At 37.2% G+C, this 19,617-nt stretch overlaps 1 protein-coding gene across 2 annotated transcripts in view; it reads left to right on the forward strand.

Annotated features, from left to right (window-relative positions):
• Positions 1–19,617, forward strand: part of ARHGAP10 (Rho GTPase activating protein 10) — a 317,107-nt gene that overhangs the window by 128,910 nt on the left and 168,580 nt on the right. For both annotated transcript variants that reach the window (XM_037830782.1, XM_037830783.1), the window contains exons 9-10: positions 2,211–2,320; positions 5,835–5,929. In XM_037830782.1, the coding sequence (XP_037686710.1) occupies positions 2,211–2,320; positions 5,835–5,929 (205 nt within the window). The remainder of the gene's footprint in view (positions 1–2,210; positions 2,321–5,834; positions 5,930–19,617) is intronic.

Consider the following 19,617-nt stretch of genomic DNA (forward strand, 5'->3'; position numbering starts at 1 on the left):
GTTTCCATATTTTGAAAATTAAGATACCCTAAAACTTTTTCAAACTTTTTATTGAAGTGAAGCTCTTAAAGGTTATGTTTCAATTGTAGAACATTATTGTTCGAAGGGAGGAGAATGTGAAAATGTTTCTGAATTTACTGTTTTTCTTCCTTCCCACGCTTGAGTGTCTTACAGTTTTCATTGCATTTGTTATGCTTGGCTAATTTATAGGATTTTCAAACTGACCAATTTAGTAGCAGGGAGTATTCAGGGAACAGTTACATGATATCTGTGCTTTTGAAACGAAGTTAATGTTATATGCAGTCAGCAGAATGTTAAACTTTTTTTCATTTGCTTTTATTTTACCTGGGATATCTCCGTCTTCACTGATCATACAGAGCAGTTATATAACATGGTGGAACTCTGAAATTTTCTGATGGTGTGTATATCCTTAATCTCAGTTTGTTTATTGAATTTAAAAGAACTCAATTAAAATCTAGGGTACACACATGAGAATGATTCAATTTTTTGTATCTTATGCCAATCTAAAAATCATCGGAAACTTTAATTTTTGGATAGATTAATGACTCTTGTTCAAGTTATTCGCCTTGAGAGGAATTGAGCTGAATCTAGCCTGGGAAAAACAACAATCTACAAGAGTGGCAAAATTGTATCACTTACTCACTGCCTCTGTGCTATAAGCACTTAATACATCTCATCTCCTTTAATCCATAAAACAACCCCTCAAAGTGTGACATGTTATTATGATCCTATGTATCGATGTGATAACTGAGGCACAGAGATGTAAAGTTTCCTAGCTCATACAGCTGCTAAATACTGGAATTGTCAGTCTGAGACTAGAGTTTGTCTGCACCCTCTGAGGCCCCTGTATTTCCTGGAGCTTGGACAGATGTGAAGGAGCAGCCATAACCTCTGTGCTCAGGATCAGGTGGGTGTGAGAAGGGGCTGATGGCTTGATTAATGGAAAGGCCATGAGATTTGGAGCTAGAGCCTCTGGACTGAAGTTTGGCTTCATCATTTCTCAGGTCTTTGGTCTAAGCTTAAGTTTCTTTAGATTAGAAAGACAATAATGTACCCTCCCTGTCCTTGAAATTCTTTTTCTTAGTATTAAGTGACTTATCTGTGGATTATTTTTGTGAACCATAGAGCACTATACAAATGATGGTTACTTATAACACATACCCCAGTGGGTCCTGAATTCTAGTCTTTGGACTAATGATAGTTCGAAGTAAAGTTTACAGTGGACTAATAACCCCTTTCTCCCTCCCGCCCCATAAGACAATGTAATTAGCTTTTCCTAAAGCTAACTGCATTCCTTTTAAATTAGTCTTTTTTTTTCCCCCTCCTGAGTTTGTCTTTATAGAAGATTTGTTTGTTTGTAGATGAATTTATGGTAATAATAGATGCTAATTGCCTTTTAAAAAAATGTGTTTACTTGGTAGAAGAAAACGTTGTCAGCCTTCGCTGGGTCAAGCCTCTGTTTCGTTATGTTTGGACTTTTACTGGTGTGTGAAATTCCAGATGCTAGGACCACTGACATGGACCCCTGTCCTTTAAGAGCTCAGATGGTGGCAATACTGACTTCATGAGTGTTTTAAAAGGGATTCTGAGAAAACTCTGCTGTGTCTATGGTCAGCTCACCCTCCCTTATGGATCCTATATTGCTTATCCTTCACCTTTCATTTCTAAAGCTTAGCTTTACCATCCTTCGTCAGGCGGCTGCTTACCCGGGTGTTATAGTACGGTTCAAGCTCTAGATGGGTTTCAGGCTTGACACCTTTTCTCAGCACTCTGATTCCGTGGTTCTTCCATTCTAGGAGGCACATATACTGAATGGAACTTTTGAAACCCATGCAAATTCTTAATACCTAGAAACTAACAAAACATATATACATAGCTTACAAGTAAGAGATTTTCAGGTATGAGATAACTGTTGGTTTTTCTAGCAAACTATTTTAAAAGTTTGTCTTTACGTCACTTCTGTGTTGCTAAAAATGTCTTAGATTCTTGCCTCAAGTTACCTTTATGTGCCTTCTTCTTGTCCCCAGTTTACCCCCTTTTATTAAAACCAGCAGCATTGCTGGTTTGTTTCACTGATGCATCTTAGTATTAGTTGCTGCTTTTTGGCTTTACCTTTTTATTAATGTGGTTGGCCCTTGGCATGTCTGATTATTTATGAGGAAAATATAAATTACTATCTTTTGTTGAAGGACCTGCTCCATTTGGTTCCAGTTGGGTGAAACACTACTGCATGTATCGGAAAGCAGCCAAGAAGTTCAACATGATCCCATTTGAGCACAGATCTGGGGGAAAACTTATAGTAAGTATTTTGTTGTACACTTAGTATTCTATATGAAAGGCAGTCTCTGCCAGTGTTATTTAATGGCATTTATATTTGCAAATGATAAATACATTTTATTTTGTTTTTAGGATTAAATTTGTTTTCTTTTGTTTCTTTAAAAAAAAAAAAAACAGGCCAATAGACAGTGTATTCTGAATTGCATGCATGGTTTTTTTTTTTAATTATTATTCAGTTTTATTGAGAAATATTCACATACCATACAGTCATCCATGGTGTACAATCAACTGTTCACAGTACCATCTTATAGTTGTGCATTCATCATCCCAATCTATTTTTGAACATTTTCCTTACACCAGAAAGAATCAGAATAAAAAATAAAAATAAAAAAAGAACACCCAGATCACCACCCCCCCCATCCCACCCTATTTTTCATTTAGGTTTTGTCCCCATTTTTCTACTCATCCATCCATACACTGGATAAAGGGAGTGCGATCCATAGGGTTTTCACAATCACACTGTCACTCCTTGTCAGCTACATTGTTATACAGTCGTCTTCAGGAGTCAAGGCTACTGGGTTGGAGTTTGGTAGTTTCAGGTATTTACTTCTAGCTATTCCAATATATTAAAATCTAAAAAGTATTATCTATATAGTGCGCAAGAATGTCTGCCACAGTGACCTCTCGACTCCATTTGAAATCTCTCAGGCACTGAAACTTTATTTCATTTCATTTTGCATCCCCCTCTTGTTCAAGATGTTGTCAATCCCATGATGCCGGGTCCAGATTTATCCCCGGGAGCCATATCCTATGTTGCCAGGGAGATTTACACTCCTGGGAGTCAGGTTCCACGTAGGGGGGAGGGCAGTGAGATCACCTGCCAGTGTGGCTTAGTTAGAGAGAGAGGGCCACATCTGAGCAACAAAGAGGCACTCAGGGGAGACTCTTAGACACAATTATAAGCAGGTTTAGCCTCTTCTTTGCAGTAACAAGCTTCATAGGGGCAAGCCCCAAGATAGAGGGCTCAGCATGTCAAGCCGTCAGTCCCCAGTATTCATGAGAACATCAGCAACAATCCAGGTGAGGAAGTCCAACACCTCTGCATTCTCCCCCAGCTCTTCAGGGGGATCCCGAATATATATTTTTATTCTCCACCCAGATTACTTTAGGATGTATTGCTGTTTCATTCTAATCTATACAGACCTACCATAGCTCACTTCCTATTCAAAATTCCATGTAATTGTAGTGTTTGAACAAACTGACTGTAGAAGTTATATTGTTTAGAAAATATAGATCCCACACCAAATAAACATCTCTTCCCTTGGTCTCACGTGGAAGTTGAAGTTTGAACACAGTCAGTTTCAACCTTTACCCTTTGTCCCTAGTCTTAACCCGATCTGCTTTATTCATATCTCTAATTGAAGTCTGGGCTCTATTTCAGCTTTTTTTTTTTTTTTAACATTTGCTGTATGTGTAAATACTGATATTCATATCTGCCTAGCTCTAGCTCTGAGTTTCAGGTGTAACACAGATAGCCAGTATTCAAGAGACCAATCAGGTTATACATTAAGGGATCAGCATCTCAGAGTTTGGAGACAGCCATTACAATTCAGGAATAGATTTGACTGTTGGTAAGAGCTTACATTCTAGGGACCATTACAATAATCATTTCCCTGTTAGGCTGTGGTCTAAGAGTTAATTCTGAGTTTACGCATTGTAGTTAGTCCATATTGGTGAGGCATTATAGTGTTTGCCTTGGTTTCTGGCATACTTCACTCGGCGGCATGCCGTCTACAGGATCCATTCACCTCGTTAACGTTAACGTGTCTCACAGCTTCACTCCTTCTTGTAGTTGCTCAATATTCCATTGTATGCATACACCACAATTCACCATTCTGTTCCTCAATCAGTGTACCCTTAGGCCACCTCCACCCATTGCAAATCATGAACACTGCCTCCACAAACACCAGTGCATGCATGGGTTTTTGAAAGTTTTTTTCTTATCTAATTAAGAGAACATTTGGATTCTTTAATGTCGCTGTTATTGGAAGAAAAAGATAACACCTTCAATAAGCATTTATGACTCAGTGAGGTGGTGCCTGGTGGGTCAATATTTACACAGGAGGTCTGATATGCATACACATAGTCATAGTCTGAAAGCATTGTAAAGTAGAATGATCTATAATGAGTTTTAGTTGTTCAGTTAGGCTTACAGGGTTCTCACTTAGGTATTCCCTAATTAGTTAACTATTCTTCCAGAGAAATGAAGAGCAAAACAAAGCATGAAAAAAAAAAAAAAAAAAAAGAGCCAGAACACCACAAGATTTGTTGTAAAGAAAAGATGTTCATTATATGTGTTTTAAATAGAAGCTGCAGCTGACAACAATCATCAGTGGTCTGGAGACAAAGCTCTATCCACTAATATTCAACATAATTGTAACCCATTTTTAGGAGGCAGGTTAATTCATTTTATGCTGAATGAATGGTTGGGCATAGTTTTGGTTAAGTGAACACAAAATAACCCAAGTTTACTTCTATTTATGTATCCTTCTTTCTGAAAAATATTCAGAGTAGCTTGTAATGAAAGCACATTTATGTAACAAGTTTAATGAAGTGGACATGGAAAATCAGGACCATGGAAAAGAGGAGGAGGTGAAGATGTCACTCTTGAAGGATGTTGGGTTTAAGATAGAGCCTCAAGTTTGATTTTGAGTTTCCTGTCAGAGCTAATTTAAGTTTTAAGCCATATCTTTTTAGTGATATCTTTATTTTAGTCACCAAATAAAAAATACATTTTAGAGTACGATTGTGATGTTTTTAGATTTCTGTGTATTTGAGTATTTGTTTATTATTCAGATATCCTCACATTCTAGAAAATATTATGTTAGCTACAAGTGTGTACTTGTAGACTTCTTAGAGTTCTTCATTGAGGATCTGTGTTCCCTCATTGCTTCTGTCTGTTGTCTTTTAACTCTTTTTAATGCTCTCTTAGAGAGGATGGTTTATTTATTTAAAAAAATAACTAAAGATAAATTTAGGGTGATTCACTTGGGTAGTAGCAAAACCACATAGATTGAATGGTTCTAGCTTTAGATGATCACAAGAGCTAATCTAGGATCCTTAGTGTCCTTGTCGGTTGATCCATTTGGAATTTGTTTTAATAGGTCATAAATGGACACATGTTGACATATGTTACCCATTATGAAGTAAAAAATTATAGTTCTTTTTAAAAGAGAATGATCACTGATAACAAGTATGATTCTTGCGGATAGAAACTATATTGTTAATCCACCTTTTGATATTAGCATTGATTATATCTAGTTAAACCAAAACAAGATCTAGAAAATCTTAAGAAAAGGAGAATGACAAAACTTATTAAAATTTTAGATTCAAACAGAAACTTGCTTGAAAGAGAATAAGATAAAGAGAAAGCACTTAAAATCTTGAAACTTGTTTTTTGTTCCTAATATAATGTGTCTCATTATGTATATATTTATACTGTAGTTTTTGAGAATGTTTCAAATGATTATTTGCAGGGGGATGGAGAGGTCTTCTTTTTGAAAGAATGTACCAAAAGGCATACTGACTCCATTGACAGACGTTTTTGTTTTGATGTAGAAGCTGCTGACCGGTAAGTTATTGGAATTATTGGACTGGATGAAAGAGTCATTAAAAAAAAATGATTTATTTTTTTAAATAGAGGTTAATGGCAAATTAGATTCCCATGGCTTGGAAGAATGTTATCTTGTTCCATTTACAACCTACGTATTTATTTTGAGCAGTTTAGTCTTGGTCATGGTGTTTAGCTGTGGAGTGTGTTAGCTTAATCTTGGCTTAAGTTTGGAGTCATTCTATCCAGTGTTGCCACTTAAAAAATATCCATTGTTGACTCAAGCATTATTTGTGGCATTAAAAGAATGAGTGAGAGCAAGGAAGTGGGTAATAAAGCCAAAAAGGGGGGCTTAATTATTAATACAGAACAATGTTCATTTTGTGGTATGGCAACTTTCAGTGGACCGTGTGTGAGTGATGGAGTGTCTAAGGAAAACTCTGTTTATTTAAAGACTGGTTATTTTTTTCTTGTTGTATATTTTTAGCTATTTAATTATAAAACAATATTCACCAGAGAGGAGAAGATAAAGAACTAAAAACCTCAAGTCTGTTGATACGGCATTTGTTTCTATGTCCTCCAGTAGCATTAGAGAAATTTGTGGTACTCATACAATATTTCCTTATTAACGGCTGACTCTGTAGCAATTCCTTGACAACCTGGGTTTTGGCAATGATGGGTTTTAGATAAGACAGTTTCATATTTGTACAATGAAAGTTTACAATATGAGTTTTTTTGTTTTGTTTTGTTTTTAAGAAGTTTAGTTGAGGTCAGAACCTAAGAATACAAAAATAATTAAGACATCCTTTTCCCTTAGACAATGTAGGTGGATCTTTGGGGGTTCATGCAGAGAGGGAAGATCTGTTTCACTTTCCAGTAAATGAATTAAAGACCAGATACATAAAAATATACCTTCAAGGATGATGATAATTTGGCACGTCTATGAAAAGGAAAGGTAGTTTAATTAGCATTTTGCCAAGATTGGAAAAAAAGTGAAAGAAAGGAGGATGTTAATGTAAAAGATGTTAAATTTCAAGCCAGTAAGGACTGATTAAAAAACTCTAAAACGTGATGTTTTTATAAAAAAACTTGAACATATATATGTGTGTGCACACACCATAGCTGGCATTGATTGAGTCCTTTCTAAGTGCCAGTGTTCCAAATTTTTCTGTGTTTTATCTCATTTAATCCTTACTATAGCTCTATCAAGTAGGTATTATCCTTCCCATTTGAACATGAGAAACGGAGGCACAGAATGGTTAAGACATTCTCCCAAGGTCACATAGCTAGTAAGTGGAAGAGCTAAGATTTGAACTCCTGAATTCTGCCTTTGAAAACCAAGTTCTTAGGTCTCAAACATATTACTATGTGATTGTGGTGTTTTCTAAACAATTGACGGAAGTGAGACAGCAGGGTTGTCTGGTAGAAAATGTATTGAATAAGGTGAATCTAATTTGTTTTGGAGGCTGGATACTTCTAATATTTTAATATATTTTTAATGCAATTTGTATTGTTTTTCCCAAACTCCTTATTTTCTTTGAGACATTGATCTTGCTGAATGTTTTTGGCCAACCATATCCTTGCTAGGATTATAACCACCCTATCTCCCAATCACAAAGATTGATGAGGGATTGCTCTAGGGTAATTTTCATATGAAAAAGGGTAACACCTTATAAGGAGGCTCTCAGACCTGGGGAAAACCTAGAGCTGATCTACTTTAGTAGCTTTCAAACAGCTTTTATAGGGAATCCTTCTTTTCAAATAAAATTTTTCCATTTATGCATATATGACACAGAAAAAAAAGAGAGTTCCCTTATTAAAGTGGAACGAGAGTCCTGGATCCCTAGCTTTGTACTCTCTCTTGCAGAAATCTCTAACTTATTTCTATTGGAACTCTGTGTTTGCTCTGTTTTGGGAAACTCCCAGCAATCCAGTCCAGGTGGTTAAGGAAAGGCATCCATGGATCTGATACCTAAGTTAATAACTGAAGGATTATTTGGAGTCAGCTGGTACTGAGACTCATATGCCTGGCAGGGTGAACAGCACAGATCAAAAGAAGACAGGACCCGTGTAGGGTACCAGGAAGCACCCAGCATTGCTGGAGCACAGCCAGGGAGGGTGGCCTGAGAGGAGGCCTGAGGTGGAGGCAGGGGCCTGAATTTAAGGTTTTGAACTTTATCCATTAAGGTTTATTCATTAAGCAGGGAATGAGCTTTATCCATTAAGCATGGCAATGAGTGACGCAATCATATTTGTATTTTTCAGAGCTGCTTTGGAAGAGTGGGAAAAAAGGTTTGGAGATAGCAAGAATAGATAAGAATGAGTAGTTTAAGTAGAGCATGTGAGAGCCGTGGATTAGAGTGGTGACGGTGAGATGGAAGCCAGGGGGTCCATTTGAGGGGGATTTTAGAGATAAATTTGCAGATAAATTGGATGTTGGGGTGTGAGTAAAGGAGAGAGAGGTTTTTGGCTTGAGCAACTGGTTGGTGCCATTTACTAAGATGGAAAACACAGGAGGAATAAAGATGGGAGAAGATGATGAATTCAGCTTTGCTCATGTTGAGTTAGATTGCTGTGGTTCATTCAAGAGAGAAAGCCGGTAGGAAATCAGTATTAGCATTTATCTGGTGTAGGCAGTATTTTTTTAAAATTCAATTTTATTGAGATATATTCACATACCTTATAGTCATCCACAGTGTACAATCAGTTGTTCACAGTACCATTATATAGTTGTGCATTCATCACCACAATTTTTGAACATTTTCATTACCACATACAAAAAAGAATAAGAATAAAAGTATAAAATGACATACAAAACATCTGGTGTAGGCAGTATTTGACTTGGTATTCACCTTCTACCTCCTGAAACTTGCCCATCTTTTGGCTTGCATGACGGTGAGCCATGCTAGTTCTCCCCAAATCTCTTGGCCCTTTTCAGTTTTTCAGCCATTGCTTCTTGAATTTTGACATTTCTATGGGTTGCCTTTTCTTTCTTTCTTTTTCTGTTCTTTCCCATGGTTTCACCCTCAGAGTGACTCACTCTTCAATCTATTTTATTTACCCTTTCTACGTGTATTTTAATCTATTTTGAAATCTTTATTCCTTAATGCTTTTAGCTCTTTACTTATATCTCTGATTCTACTCCTTTCATAATTCTTGATACATCTAATATCCTTTTAGATAGTCCTTTCAGTACTTTGCTTCTTGATTCCTTTAACACCCTTCCTTCAGTCATCTTGTCCTTTACTCTACCTCAGGTATCCCCTCCCAGGATCTTTCTTACACCTGTTGTTACAAGGACCTGCATCTCCTCTGTGATCTCATTTGCAATCCTGTCTCTTTCTGAAAGTGTCTATCCCTCCCACGTACTCTTTCCTAGTATGTACCTCGACTTCAAGAATCTTTTGATCCCTCAAGACGCATAATCAATTGATCCTGCTGTTCCTCGGCCCTCAGATTTCATAGTCAATCATTATAGACCTTCCCTTTTAAGTACCTTTATTGCCACTGCACTTCCGTTACTTTATTATATTTGTTTGCTCTACCCCAGCTGAAGATTCAGCTCTGCTTTCTTTCCTCCTGGAGGGACACATTCAACCGTGTTTCCTGGGATCACTTCAAATTCATGACTGCGAGCCTCAAATAGGCCATTCATATTAACCGCTACTCATACTAAGTTTTCTTAGTTCGTTCATTCTCCCAGTTGATGGATGTTTTTTATTTTCTTCTCTCTTCAGGCCTCAGTCTGATACCACCTCCCTCTCCTGATGACTTTGTGCCTTATTTTGTTATGCAAATAGAAGCAATTAGGAAAGATCATCCACTGCTGCATATATCCTCCTCCAACATCAGTGCCCAGATACGCTGCCTGTCCCCCCACTGCTGTGTGAGCTGTGTGCTCATAACTAAGGCCAGCCCCTCTGTTCAGTTGTTTCCATCCCTTCTTCCCATCCTCTCTCCATTACTCAAGGATATTGCTCAAGCTTATCTCCCTTTTCTTTCTTGTTCACATTAGTTTTGCCATTTCTACTGGATCATTCCCATTAGCATCCAGAATAACAAAATGCTCTTATTTCATCCTTCTTAAAAACAAAACAAAAATGAAAACAAAACACCACCACCAATGAAAAAACCCTGTTGACCAGTCTCCTTTCTCACCTGCTGTAAATTTCTCTCCTCTCATAAACAGCAGAAATCCTTCAAAGAACTTTTATATTATGGTCTCAAATTTCTTTCTCCCATTCTCTTATGAAGGCTTTCTAATCAGATGTTTGCCCTCTCTATTGCAGTTAATTTTGTGAAGGTCATCGAGGATCTCTGTGTTGCTAAGTCCACTGGTCAATTCTCAGCCCTCTGGTTGCTTTCCTGTCACCATCATTTGGCATGGCTGACTATGCCCTCCTCAGTTTGCTTTGAGAACATCATATCTGCCTGTTTTTTTCCTCCCCCCTCATTGGCTGGTCCTTTTTTAGACTCTTTTGCCAGTTCTTTATTTCCTAGACCTTTTCTTGTTGAAGTTGGCTTAGAGTTCTCTGCTTATTCACATCTTTCACACTTCTTTATGACTTCATCCAGCCTTTTGACTTTAAGTGTCATCTGTATGTTGGCAACTTCCAAAACTTATTAATAGGTAACCAAACTTATTATCTCTACCTCAGGTCTACACCCTTGAATTCTAGATTCTTATATTAATATTTCTTCTGAGATATCTAATAGGCATTTAAAACAGTGCAGAGGTAGGGCATATCAACTGGCTTTTGTAAATTTTCCAAGAATTTTTTTGGGGGAAGGGAAGTATGCTCTTTTTATGGAATACAGCATTTTATATAGGCATTTTCACTCACTATTATCAGTTATACAACTAATATTCTATAAATCTTTAATTTTGAAAAGTAATATGTGCGTATTCACTGGTCTTAACTTTTTCTACAGCTCTTTGTTTAACTGTTAAAATGTGTCCTTTTGGGTCTTCAGGATCAAGAGGTTTTTCATTTAATTTACAGATTCCTGTTGTCTTTGTTTTACTTCCTCATCTCTAAACAAGGAAATATCTATTCAGGTTTGATGTTACTAATGGATAGTGTTTGTGGAGGCTCTTAGGTTCCTGCCACCTCATCATTGTGTTGCTATTGGTTTTTGTGGGACCAAGTCTGGGGAGGGGAGAGGTTGGTGTACTTTGAGGTCACAAGCTTAATTCTGGGGCTTCGAAGACATTGGTGAGGAGATTGAATGAGGTGGGTTCTTTTCTTATGTATTTCCCTGATTCCTGGCCAAAGTAGACTCCTGGGAATTATAAGTAATTTATAACTGTCTATTAGATTAGATTATGCATTCCATGAAGGTAGGGAACCTGTCTTACTTAGCATACATAACACAGTAACAAATGCAGTGCTTTGTACATGGTGGACATACACCAAATTTCTGCTGGATTAGATGAAAATGGGATTGTTGCTCAAAAGTGTCAGAACTGGGATTAGATTCGGTCAAGCAACTGTCAGTCAGCTGCCCTTGTCGTCTGTACCACACTACTGCACTGCAAGCTCCAGTGTTTTTATTCTACTTATTAAAGGAAAATAAACTTAACCCATTATGGAGTGTGTGGGTATTATAAATGGGTTTCTGATCTAGACTGTGCACAGCTGTTATTGGGTGCCCTCATAGAACAATTTCATGGTCAATTGGAAATGTTTAATATAAATTTATTTTGTCTTCTTTCCTGGTATCAGTTTTTGCTGTATTTTCTTCTTTGTGTTGGAAAAGCAGTTAGGTAGCATTATGACTGTCGGTGATAACTTGAACTGCAAAATGGAGCCAGGGCTTGCATTTGATCTGTGTATAAGTAAAGTGAGCTTTCACTTAATTGCTGCATTAGTTAGGATCGTGTTTGGTTACATGTAACAAGAAAACCTGAAATAAGATGATTTCAACAGTGTGAAGTTTATTTTTTCTCTTGCTTAGGAGGTCCAGAGGAAGAAAAAGCAGGGTTGATCTGATGTTCTGAGGGGTCACATCCTGCTCCCTATTGTGCACAGCTTACCTTCCCAAATCAACGTAGGTCTGAGGAACCTGCCCCCATCTGTCATCTAACTCTTGCTCTTGCTTTAAGAACACCTTCCAGAGGGTGCACATGTTACTTTTGCTCACACGCCGATGGCCTGAATTAAGTTACCTGGTTACAGCTGGCTACAAGAGAGGCTGGGAGATGCTGTCTTGAGTTCTGAGCACCCATGGACTGTTCTAATTCTTGGAAAATCGATTACTGAGAATGAAGGGGAGATTGGCAATTGGGGAGGTGGGGAACAATCAGCCATTACTTCTCTGATTTTGGTTAGATGGATGTGTGCTTCATATTTTTCCATTCAGTTCACTAAATGATTTCTTTGAGTATCTTCTTAGCTAAGAGGCAGAATTTAAGAACACATGTGCTAAGAACACCATTAAGTAAAAAGACAACCTACAGAATGGGAAAAATATATCTGATAAGGGAGTTTTCTCCAGCATATGTAATAAACACTCTTATAACTCCATGAAAAGACAAGTAACCCACTTTAAAAAAATGAACAAAGGACTTGAATAGTCTTTTCTCCAAAGAAAATATACAAATGGCCAATAAGCACATGAAAAGATTGACATCATTAGTCACTAGGGAAATGTAAATCGAAACCACGTCACACTCACTAGGATGGTGATAATAGAACAGATAGATAAGTGTTGGTGAGGATTCTGAGAAATTGGAACCCTTATACACTTCTGGTGGGAATTTTAAACAATGTGGTTAGTTACTTTGGAAAACAGTTTTGCAGTTTCTCAGAATGATAAACCTAGATAGAATTACCGTGTGACCCCAAAATTCTGTTCCTAGGTACATACCCAAGGAAAATGAAAACCTTTATCCACCCAAAAACATGTACATGAATGCTCATACCAGCATTATCTATATGTATATTCATATATCAACTGATGAATGGATAAATAAAAATGTGGGCTATTCATACAATGAAATATTATTTAGCAATAAAAAGAAAAGAAATACTGATACATAGCATTGCATAGAAGAACCTTGAAAAACATTGTGCTAAATGAATTTAGTCATAAAAGGCCACATATTGTATGATTTTGTTTATGCAAAATGTCCAGAATTGTAAATCTCTAGAGAGAAAGTATATTAATAGTTTCCTAGAGCTGAGAATATTGGGGAGAAATGGGAAGTGACTGAAAATGGGTGCGGGGTTTCTTTATGGGGTGAAGAAAATGTTCTAAAATTGATTTTGGTAGTGTTTTCACAACTCTGTGAATATACTAAAAATCATTGAATTGTATACCCTTTAAATGGGTGAATTTTATGGTATGCAAATTATGTCTCAAGCTGTTAAAAAAAAAAACACATTTGCTGAAATAGGGTACCAAAAATAAAAAAAAAATACTTACCATAGCTAAAATAAGGCTCTTAAAATGACTGTAAGCATTCACTTCTTCATGGCAACCAAAGTTCAAATACCATGGGCTGTGAAATGATCATGTCACTCATTTTAGGTTGGAGAAATAGTATAGTATGTAGTTTTCCTTCGTGGCAAGCTGTATTCTGCCAGGAAATGCAGCCTTTTCCCCTGAAGAGTTAGATTGCATACTCCTACAACCCCTGCACCCCAACAATTTTGTTATATAATATGCTTTTAGTTTCACTGGCCTGCTTGCCACAAAGTGCCGTGACCTCCACACATATGTCTGATAAATAATTAGCATGCTATGAGGTTCTCCCACACATCACTTTCAGGCATTGCTTAAAGAAAATGCTTCCTATTTCACTCTTATTAATCTGACATTTGAGATATTATATTTGGTTTGATTTTGCCTAGTTCCTGGTGTATCAGTCTTGAAATGATGGCAGGATTCATCTTTTTTTAAAAATTTAGTTTTATTGAGATTGTTTACATACCATGCAATGATCCAAAGTGCACAATCCGAAGTGCCCATAGTACCATCATGCAGCTGTGCATCCATCACCACAATTAATATTTTTTTCAATTTTTAGAACATTTTCATTACTCCAGAAAAGAAATGAAGACAAAAAAAGAAAACTCAAATCCTCCCATGCCCCTAATCACCCCCCTTCCATTATTGATCATAGTTTTTGTATAGTACATTTGTTACTGTTGATGAAAGAATGTTAAAATACTACTAAGTGTAGTATATAGTTCGCAATAGGTATATTTTTTCCTATATGCCCCTCTATTATTAACTTCTAGTTATAGTGTCATACACTTGTTCTAGTTCATGAAAGAGATTTCTAATATTTGTACAGTTAATCATGGACATTGTCCACCATAAGATTCACTATTTTATATATTCCAATTTTTTAACCTCCAGCTTTCCTTCTGGTGACATACGTGGCTCTGAGCTTACCCTTTCTACCACCTTCACACACCATTCAGCACTGTTAGTTATTCTTACAGTCACCTGCTACCATCATCTCTGTCCATTTCGAAACACTTAAGTTCAACCTAGTTGAACATTCTGCTCATAATAAGCAATCATTCCCCATTCCTTAGCCTTGTTCTATATCCTGGTAACTTACATTTCATGTCTATGAATTTACATATCATAATTAGTTTATATCAGTGAGACCCTGCAACATTTGTCTTTATGTGTCTGACTTATTTCACTCAATATAGTGCCCCCAAGGTTTTTTCATCAATCCATGTTTTTTGAGACGGTTTTGTTCACACACCATACATTCCGTCCTAAGTAAACAATTGATGATTCCCTGAATAGTCAGGTATTTATGTATTCACCACTATCACCACGATCTATGTAAGGACATTTCTACTTCTTCCATGAAGAAGGAGGAAGAGTCGAAGAAGATAGACAAAAGAAAAAGAAAAAGAAAGAAAAAAAAAAAAACCATGACAGCTAAAAAGCAACAAAAGGAAAGATATAATTAAACTAAAGTAGAATAAAAGTCAGACAACGTCACCAATGTCAAGAGTCCCATACCCCTCCTTTGTATCCCCCTCTTAAAGGCATTTAGGTTTGGTATATTGCCTTTGTTACATTAAAGGAAGCATAATACAATATTTCTGTTAGCTATAGTCTCTAGTTTGCATTGACTGTATTTTTCCCCCCTACCACCCTATTTTTAACACCTTGCAAGGTTCACATTCATTTGTTCTCCCTCATGTAAAAACATATTTGTACATCTTATCACAATTGTTGAGCACTCTAGGTTTCATTGAGTTATACAGTCCCTGTCTTTATCTACCCTCTTTCCTTCCGGTGTCCCACATGCTCCTAACTTTCCTCTTTAAACCATACTCACAGTAATCATTGTTCAGTGCACTTACATTGCTGTGCTCCCATCACCCAAAATTGTGTTCCAAACTTCTCGCTCCTGTCTTTTTATATCTGCCTGTAGTGCACCCTTTAGTATTTTCTGTAGAGCAGATAATCTTGTTCACAAACCCTCTCATTGTCTGTTTGTCAGAGAATATTTTAAACTCTCCCTCATATTTGAAGGACAGTTTTGCCGGATATAGAATTCTTGGTTGGTGGTTTTTCTCTTTCAGTATCTTAAAGATATCACACCACTTCCTTCTTACCTCCATGGTTTCTGCTGAGAAATCTGCACATAGTCTCATCAAGCTTCCTTTGTATGTGATGAATTGCTTTTCTCTTGCTGCTTTCAGGATTCTCTCTTTGTCTTTGATGTTTGATAATCTGATTATTAAGTGTCTTGGCATAGGTATATTCAGATCTGTTCTGTTTGGGGTATGCTGTGCTTCTTGGACCAGTAATTTTATGTCTTTCATAAGAGATGGGAAATTTTCATTATTTCCTCTATTGTTGCTTCTGCCCCTTTTCCCTTCTCTTCTCCTTGTGGGACACCCATGACACATACATGTATGTGCTTCATGTTGTCATTCAGTTCCCTAAGATGTTGCTCATATTTTTCCATTCTTTTCCCTATCTGTTCTTTTGTGTGTAGGATTTCAGGTGTCTTGTTCTCCTGTTCCTGAGTGTTTCCTTCTGCCTCTTGACATCTTCTGTTATATGTCTCCATTGTGTTTTTCATCTCTTGTGTTGTACCTTTCCTTTCCATAGATTCTGCCAGTTGTTTTGTCAAGCTTTTAATTTCTACCTTATGTTTGACCAGTGTTTTCTTTATAGCCTTCATCTCTTTTGCCATATCTTCCATGAACTCTTTTATTTGGTTTAGCATATTTCTTTGAAAAATTTTAATAGAGTGTTTCATTAAAGTGAAACAACATCTCAACTGTATCTTGATTGAGGTGTAAGTTTGTTCCTTTGACTGGGCCATATCTTCATTTTTCCTAGTGTAGACTGTAGTTTTCTGTTGTCTGGGCATCTGGTTTCCTTGGTTACCCCAATCAGATTTTCCTAGACCAGAACAGGTTCAGGGCTCTGAATGGGGTTATATTCTGTTTCATGTCTCCCTGTGGGTGTGTCTTAGAGACTGACAGATTTTCCTGTGAGGCCTCTAGCTGCTGTGCTTTTCCTAACCTGCCCATCAGGTTGTTGGGCCTGTTGCTTCTGACTGGTGTAAGGAGGTGTGGCCCCTTTAGTTTCTGTTTTGGCTGTTTTCCCCCAGGCTCTGGGGTCTGAGTTCTGAAGGGAAGGCTGGCACTAGATCTGTGTCCCATATCCTTCCTCTTAGGGAAGATTCACTCCCTAGGGAGTTATCATCTGCATTTGAATAGCTTCTTTGTCTCTCTGGCTCTGTTATCTCCACCCCTGTCTGGGTCAGAGCACTGTAAACTGAAAATGATTGAGGCTCTCTCCACTGAGCCCCTCAGGTTGAGGGAGAGAAAAAGGGACAGAAAGCCCCCTTTCAGAGCCAGTCCATGACCCTCAATTTCACTCATCACCCAGAGGTAACACCTGGTCTTCTGGGCTCCCCACTCCCGGGACATGGTGTCTTCTAGTTTTTTATGGTCTGTCATCACTAAAAGCCTCTGTCTGCTTGTTAGAGGATTGTAGCTTGTAATTCAGCAGTTCACATTTGTTAATTAAATCCCCAGTTGGAGTTGAGCTGATCTTGCTCAGAGAGTGCTGCTTTCTACCACAGTGAGGTTTTGCTGCTCAGTCTGCCATCAGGGGAGGGGGCTCCTGGTGTGGTTCCACAGTTTTTACTTATAGATTCTATGCTGCAACTCAGGCATTCCTCCCATTCGAGGTTGGTGTATGATGAGTGGACAGTCACAGTTGTTCCCCAGTAGTTATTTCAAATTATTTACTAGTTGTTCTTGGTTGTTTATTAGTTGTTCCAGGGGACTAACTAAATTCCCCTCCTCTCTGTGCTGCCGTCTTAGCTGGCAAGATGCATCCTGTTTTTGAAGATTCACCCATTTATATTTTCATGATGAGATGGGAGGATGAAATCACCTCTGTGCTTGAAGTATTATGTGTTTTTGAGTGCTTTTTTTAAAATGCAGTTTTATTGAGATACAGTCACATACCATACAAACCATCGAAGTATACAATCACTGGCTCACAGTGTCATCGCTTATTGTGCATACAACCCCATGATCAATTTTAGAACATTTTCTTTACTCCAGAAACAAAATAAAAATAAGAAGAAAACTCAAATCCTCCCGTACCCTTCATCCTGTCCTATTATTGACCTATAGTATTGTGTAGTACATTTGTTACTGTTAGATGAAAGAATATTAAAATATTACTGTTAAGTATAGTCCATAGTTTGCAATAGTTACATTTTCCTCATAAACCCTTCTATTATTAAGTCCTTGTTATAGTGTCATACATTTGTTCTCGATCATGAAAGACCTTTTTTATATTTGTACAGTTAATCATAGGCATCGTCCACCACAAGAGTCAGTGTGTGTTATACTTTGGATTGCTTTTACGCCAGTGGTTTTATTTAGCTCCACGTGCATGGAACTGTACTATCTACTTGTCATTCTAAAACATTGAATTAGGAACATGTTGCTTCCAGAAGCCCATGCAATTGGACTGAATAAGAATAAGAATTTTTATGTAGCATATTAACTGTAGTAATGTTTATAATATTTTATAGTGTATCTCGCTCAGGCACACAAAACAATTATTGACTGTGTTTAGCACTAAGGATGCAAGTATAAACCAAAAACAAAGCCCTGACCTCAAGAGAACTCACAGCCTAGGAGGGTTTTCAAACAAATAGCAGTTCAGAGGTGTATCTAAAGTGAGATGGGAGCTGAGAAGTGTTAGGGAGAAAGGCCTGGCTGTGAAAACTTTGTAGATAAAGTGCCTTAAATTGAAACCTGAAGATAGGGTAAGAATTTGGAAGCTCAGGAGAAGACAGGCCCAAGACAAAAGGAATCATATTGAGATAATCCTTTAAATTAGTGGTTTCCAACTGTGAGTGATTTTTCTTTCCCTGGGGATGTTTTTGAGTGTCTTAACTGGCTTGAGGTGGAGGGGAGGGGAGATTACTCCTGGCATCTAGAGGATAGAGGCCACTGATTCCGCTAAACATCCTATAGTGCCCTGGACAACCTTCCACAACAAAGTATTATCTGGTCCAAATTGTTGTTAGTGCATTTCATAAAGCACGGACCCTCAGTACAAGTTTGTGGAACTGAATGTAACTGTAGTGTTTTCATTTGCATGAATATATTTTTGAGGTGGGTATTCCAGTAGAAACAGGATGACAGTAGCTTAATTTGGTGATAGTATGGGCAATGACATAAAGCCAGAATGTGAGGGAATCTGTGCAACTTTATCCTGTCAGGAATGGTGAGCCATTCAAGAGTTCTATGATTCTGGTGTAGAAAGAATAGGAAAGGAAGTTATTGCTAAAGAATTAAAGTGTAATTGGTAGAACATGGAGTGGGTAGAGTTAAAAAGAGCATTTCTTGTATATGGGTTCCTGTTTTTCAGAGTGTAAGATTTCTCCCTAAAGATGGCAGTGGTGCATTGAAAGCCACATATTATATTTGTTCTGGTATTTAAAAGGAAATATGGATTGATATTAATATGAATTTATCCCAAAAATGTATTCTGAGGGACATTGGGCTGTGAATCACAGAGTAAATTTTTAGCTTTTGTAACTAAAACTGTAATGAACAATTGTGTACAAGAGTTTTTGTGGACATATGTCTTCATTTTCCTTGGATAAATGCTTCAGAGAGGAATTACTAGTCCCATATATACACACGTGTGTGTGTATTGACTTTTAGGAAATTGACAGCTTTCTAAAGTAGTTTTACACTATCTCCAGCAATGTATGAGAGTTTGAGTTACTCCACATCCTTATCAACTTTGATGTTAATCTTTCTCATTTTAGACAATCCTAATAATTGTGAAGTGTATTTTCTTTGTAGTTTTAATTCTATGTGTTCTTTTAAGTATTCTGGATAGAAATCCTTCATTAGATAAACTAGTTATATTTTCTCTGGTCTGTGGCTTGCTTACTCATTTCCTTAATGGTGCCTTTTGATGAGAAGGTGTTTTTTATTTTGATGAGGCTGAATTTATCAAACTTTAAAATTTTATGGTTAGTGCTTTCTGCATCCACACTAAGAAATTTTTGTGTACTCCAAGGTTATGAAGATATTTTTCTCATGTTTTCTTATAAAAACTTTATAGTTTTATCTTTTACATTTTGGTCTATAAGGTATCAAGAATTTTGGGGAATGTATTGTGTGAGGTAGAAATTGAGGTTTATATTTTTTTCACAAAGAGTATCCAGT

This window comes from Choloepus didactylus, chromosome 3, assembly GCF_015220235.1.
Source record: "Choloepus didactylus isolate mChoDid1 chromosome 3, mChoDid1.pri, whole genome shotgun sequence".
Taxonomy (NCBI): domain Eukaryota; kingdom Metazoa; phylum Chordata; class Mammalia; order Pilosa; family Megalonychidae; genus Choloepus; species Choloepus didactylus.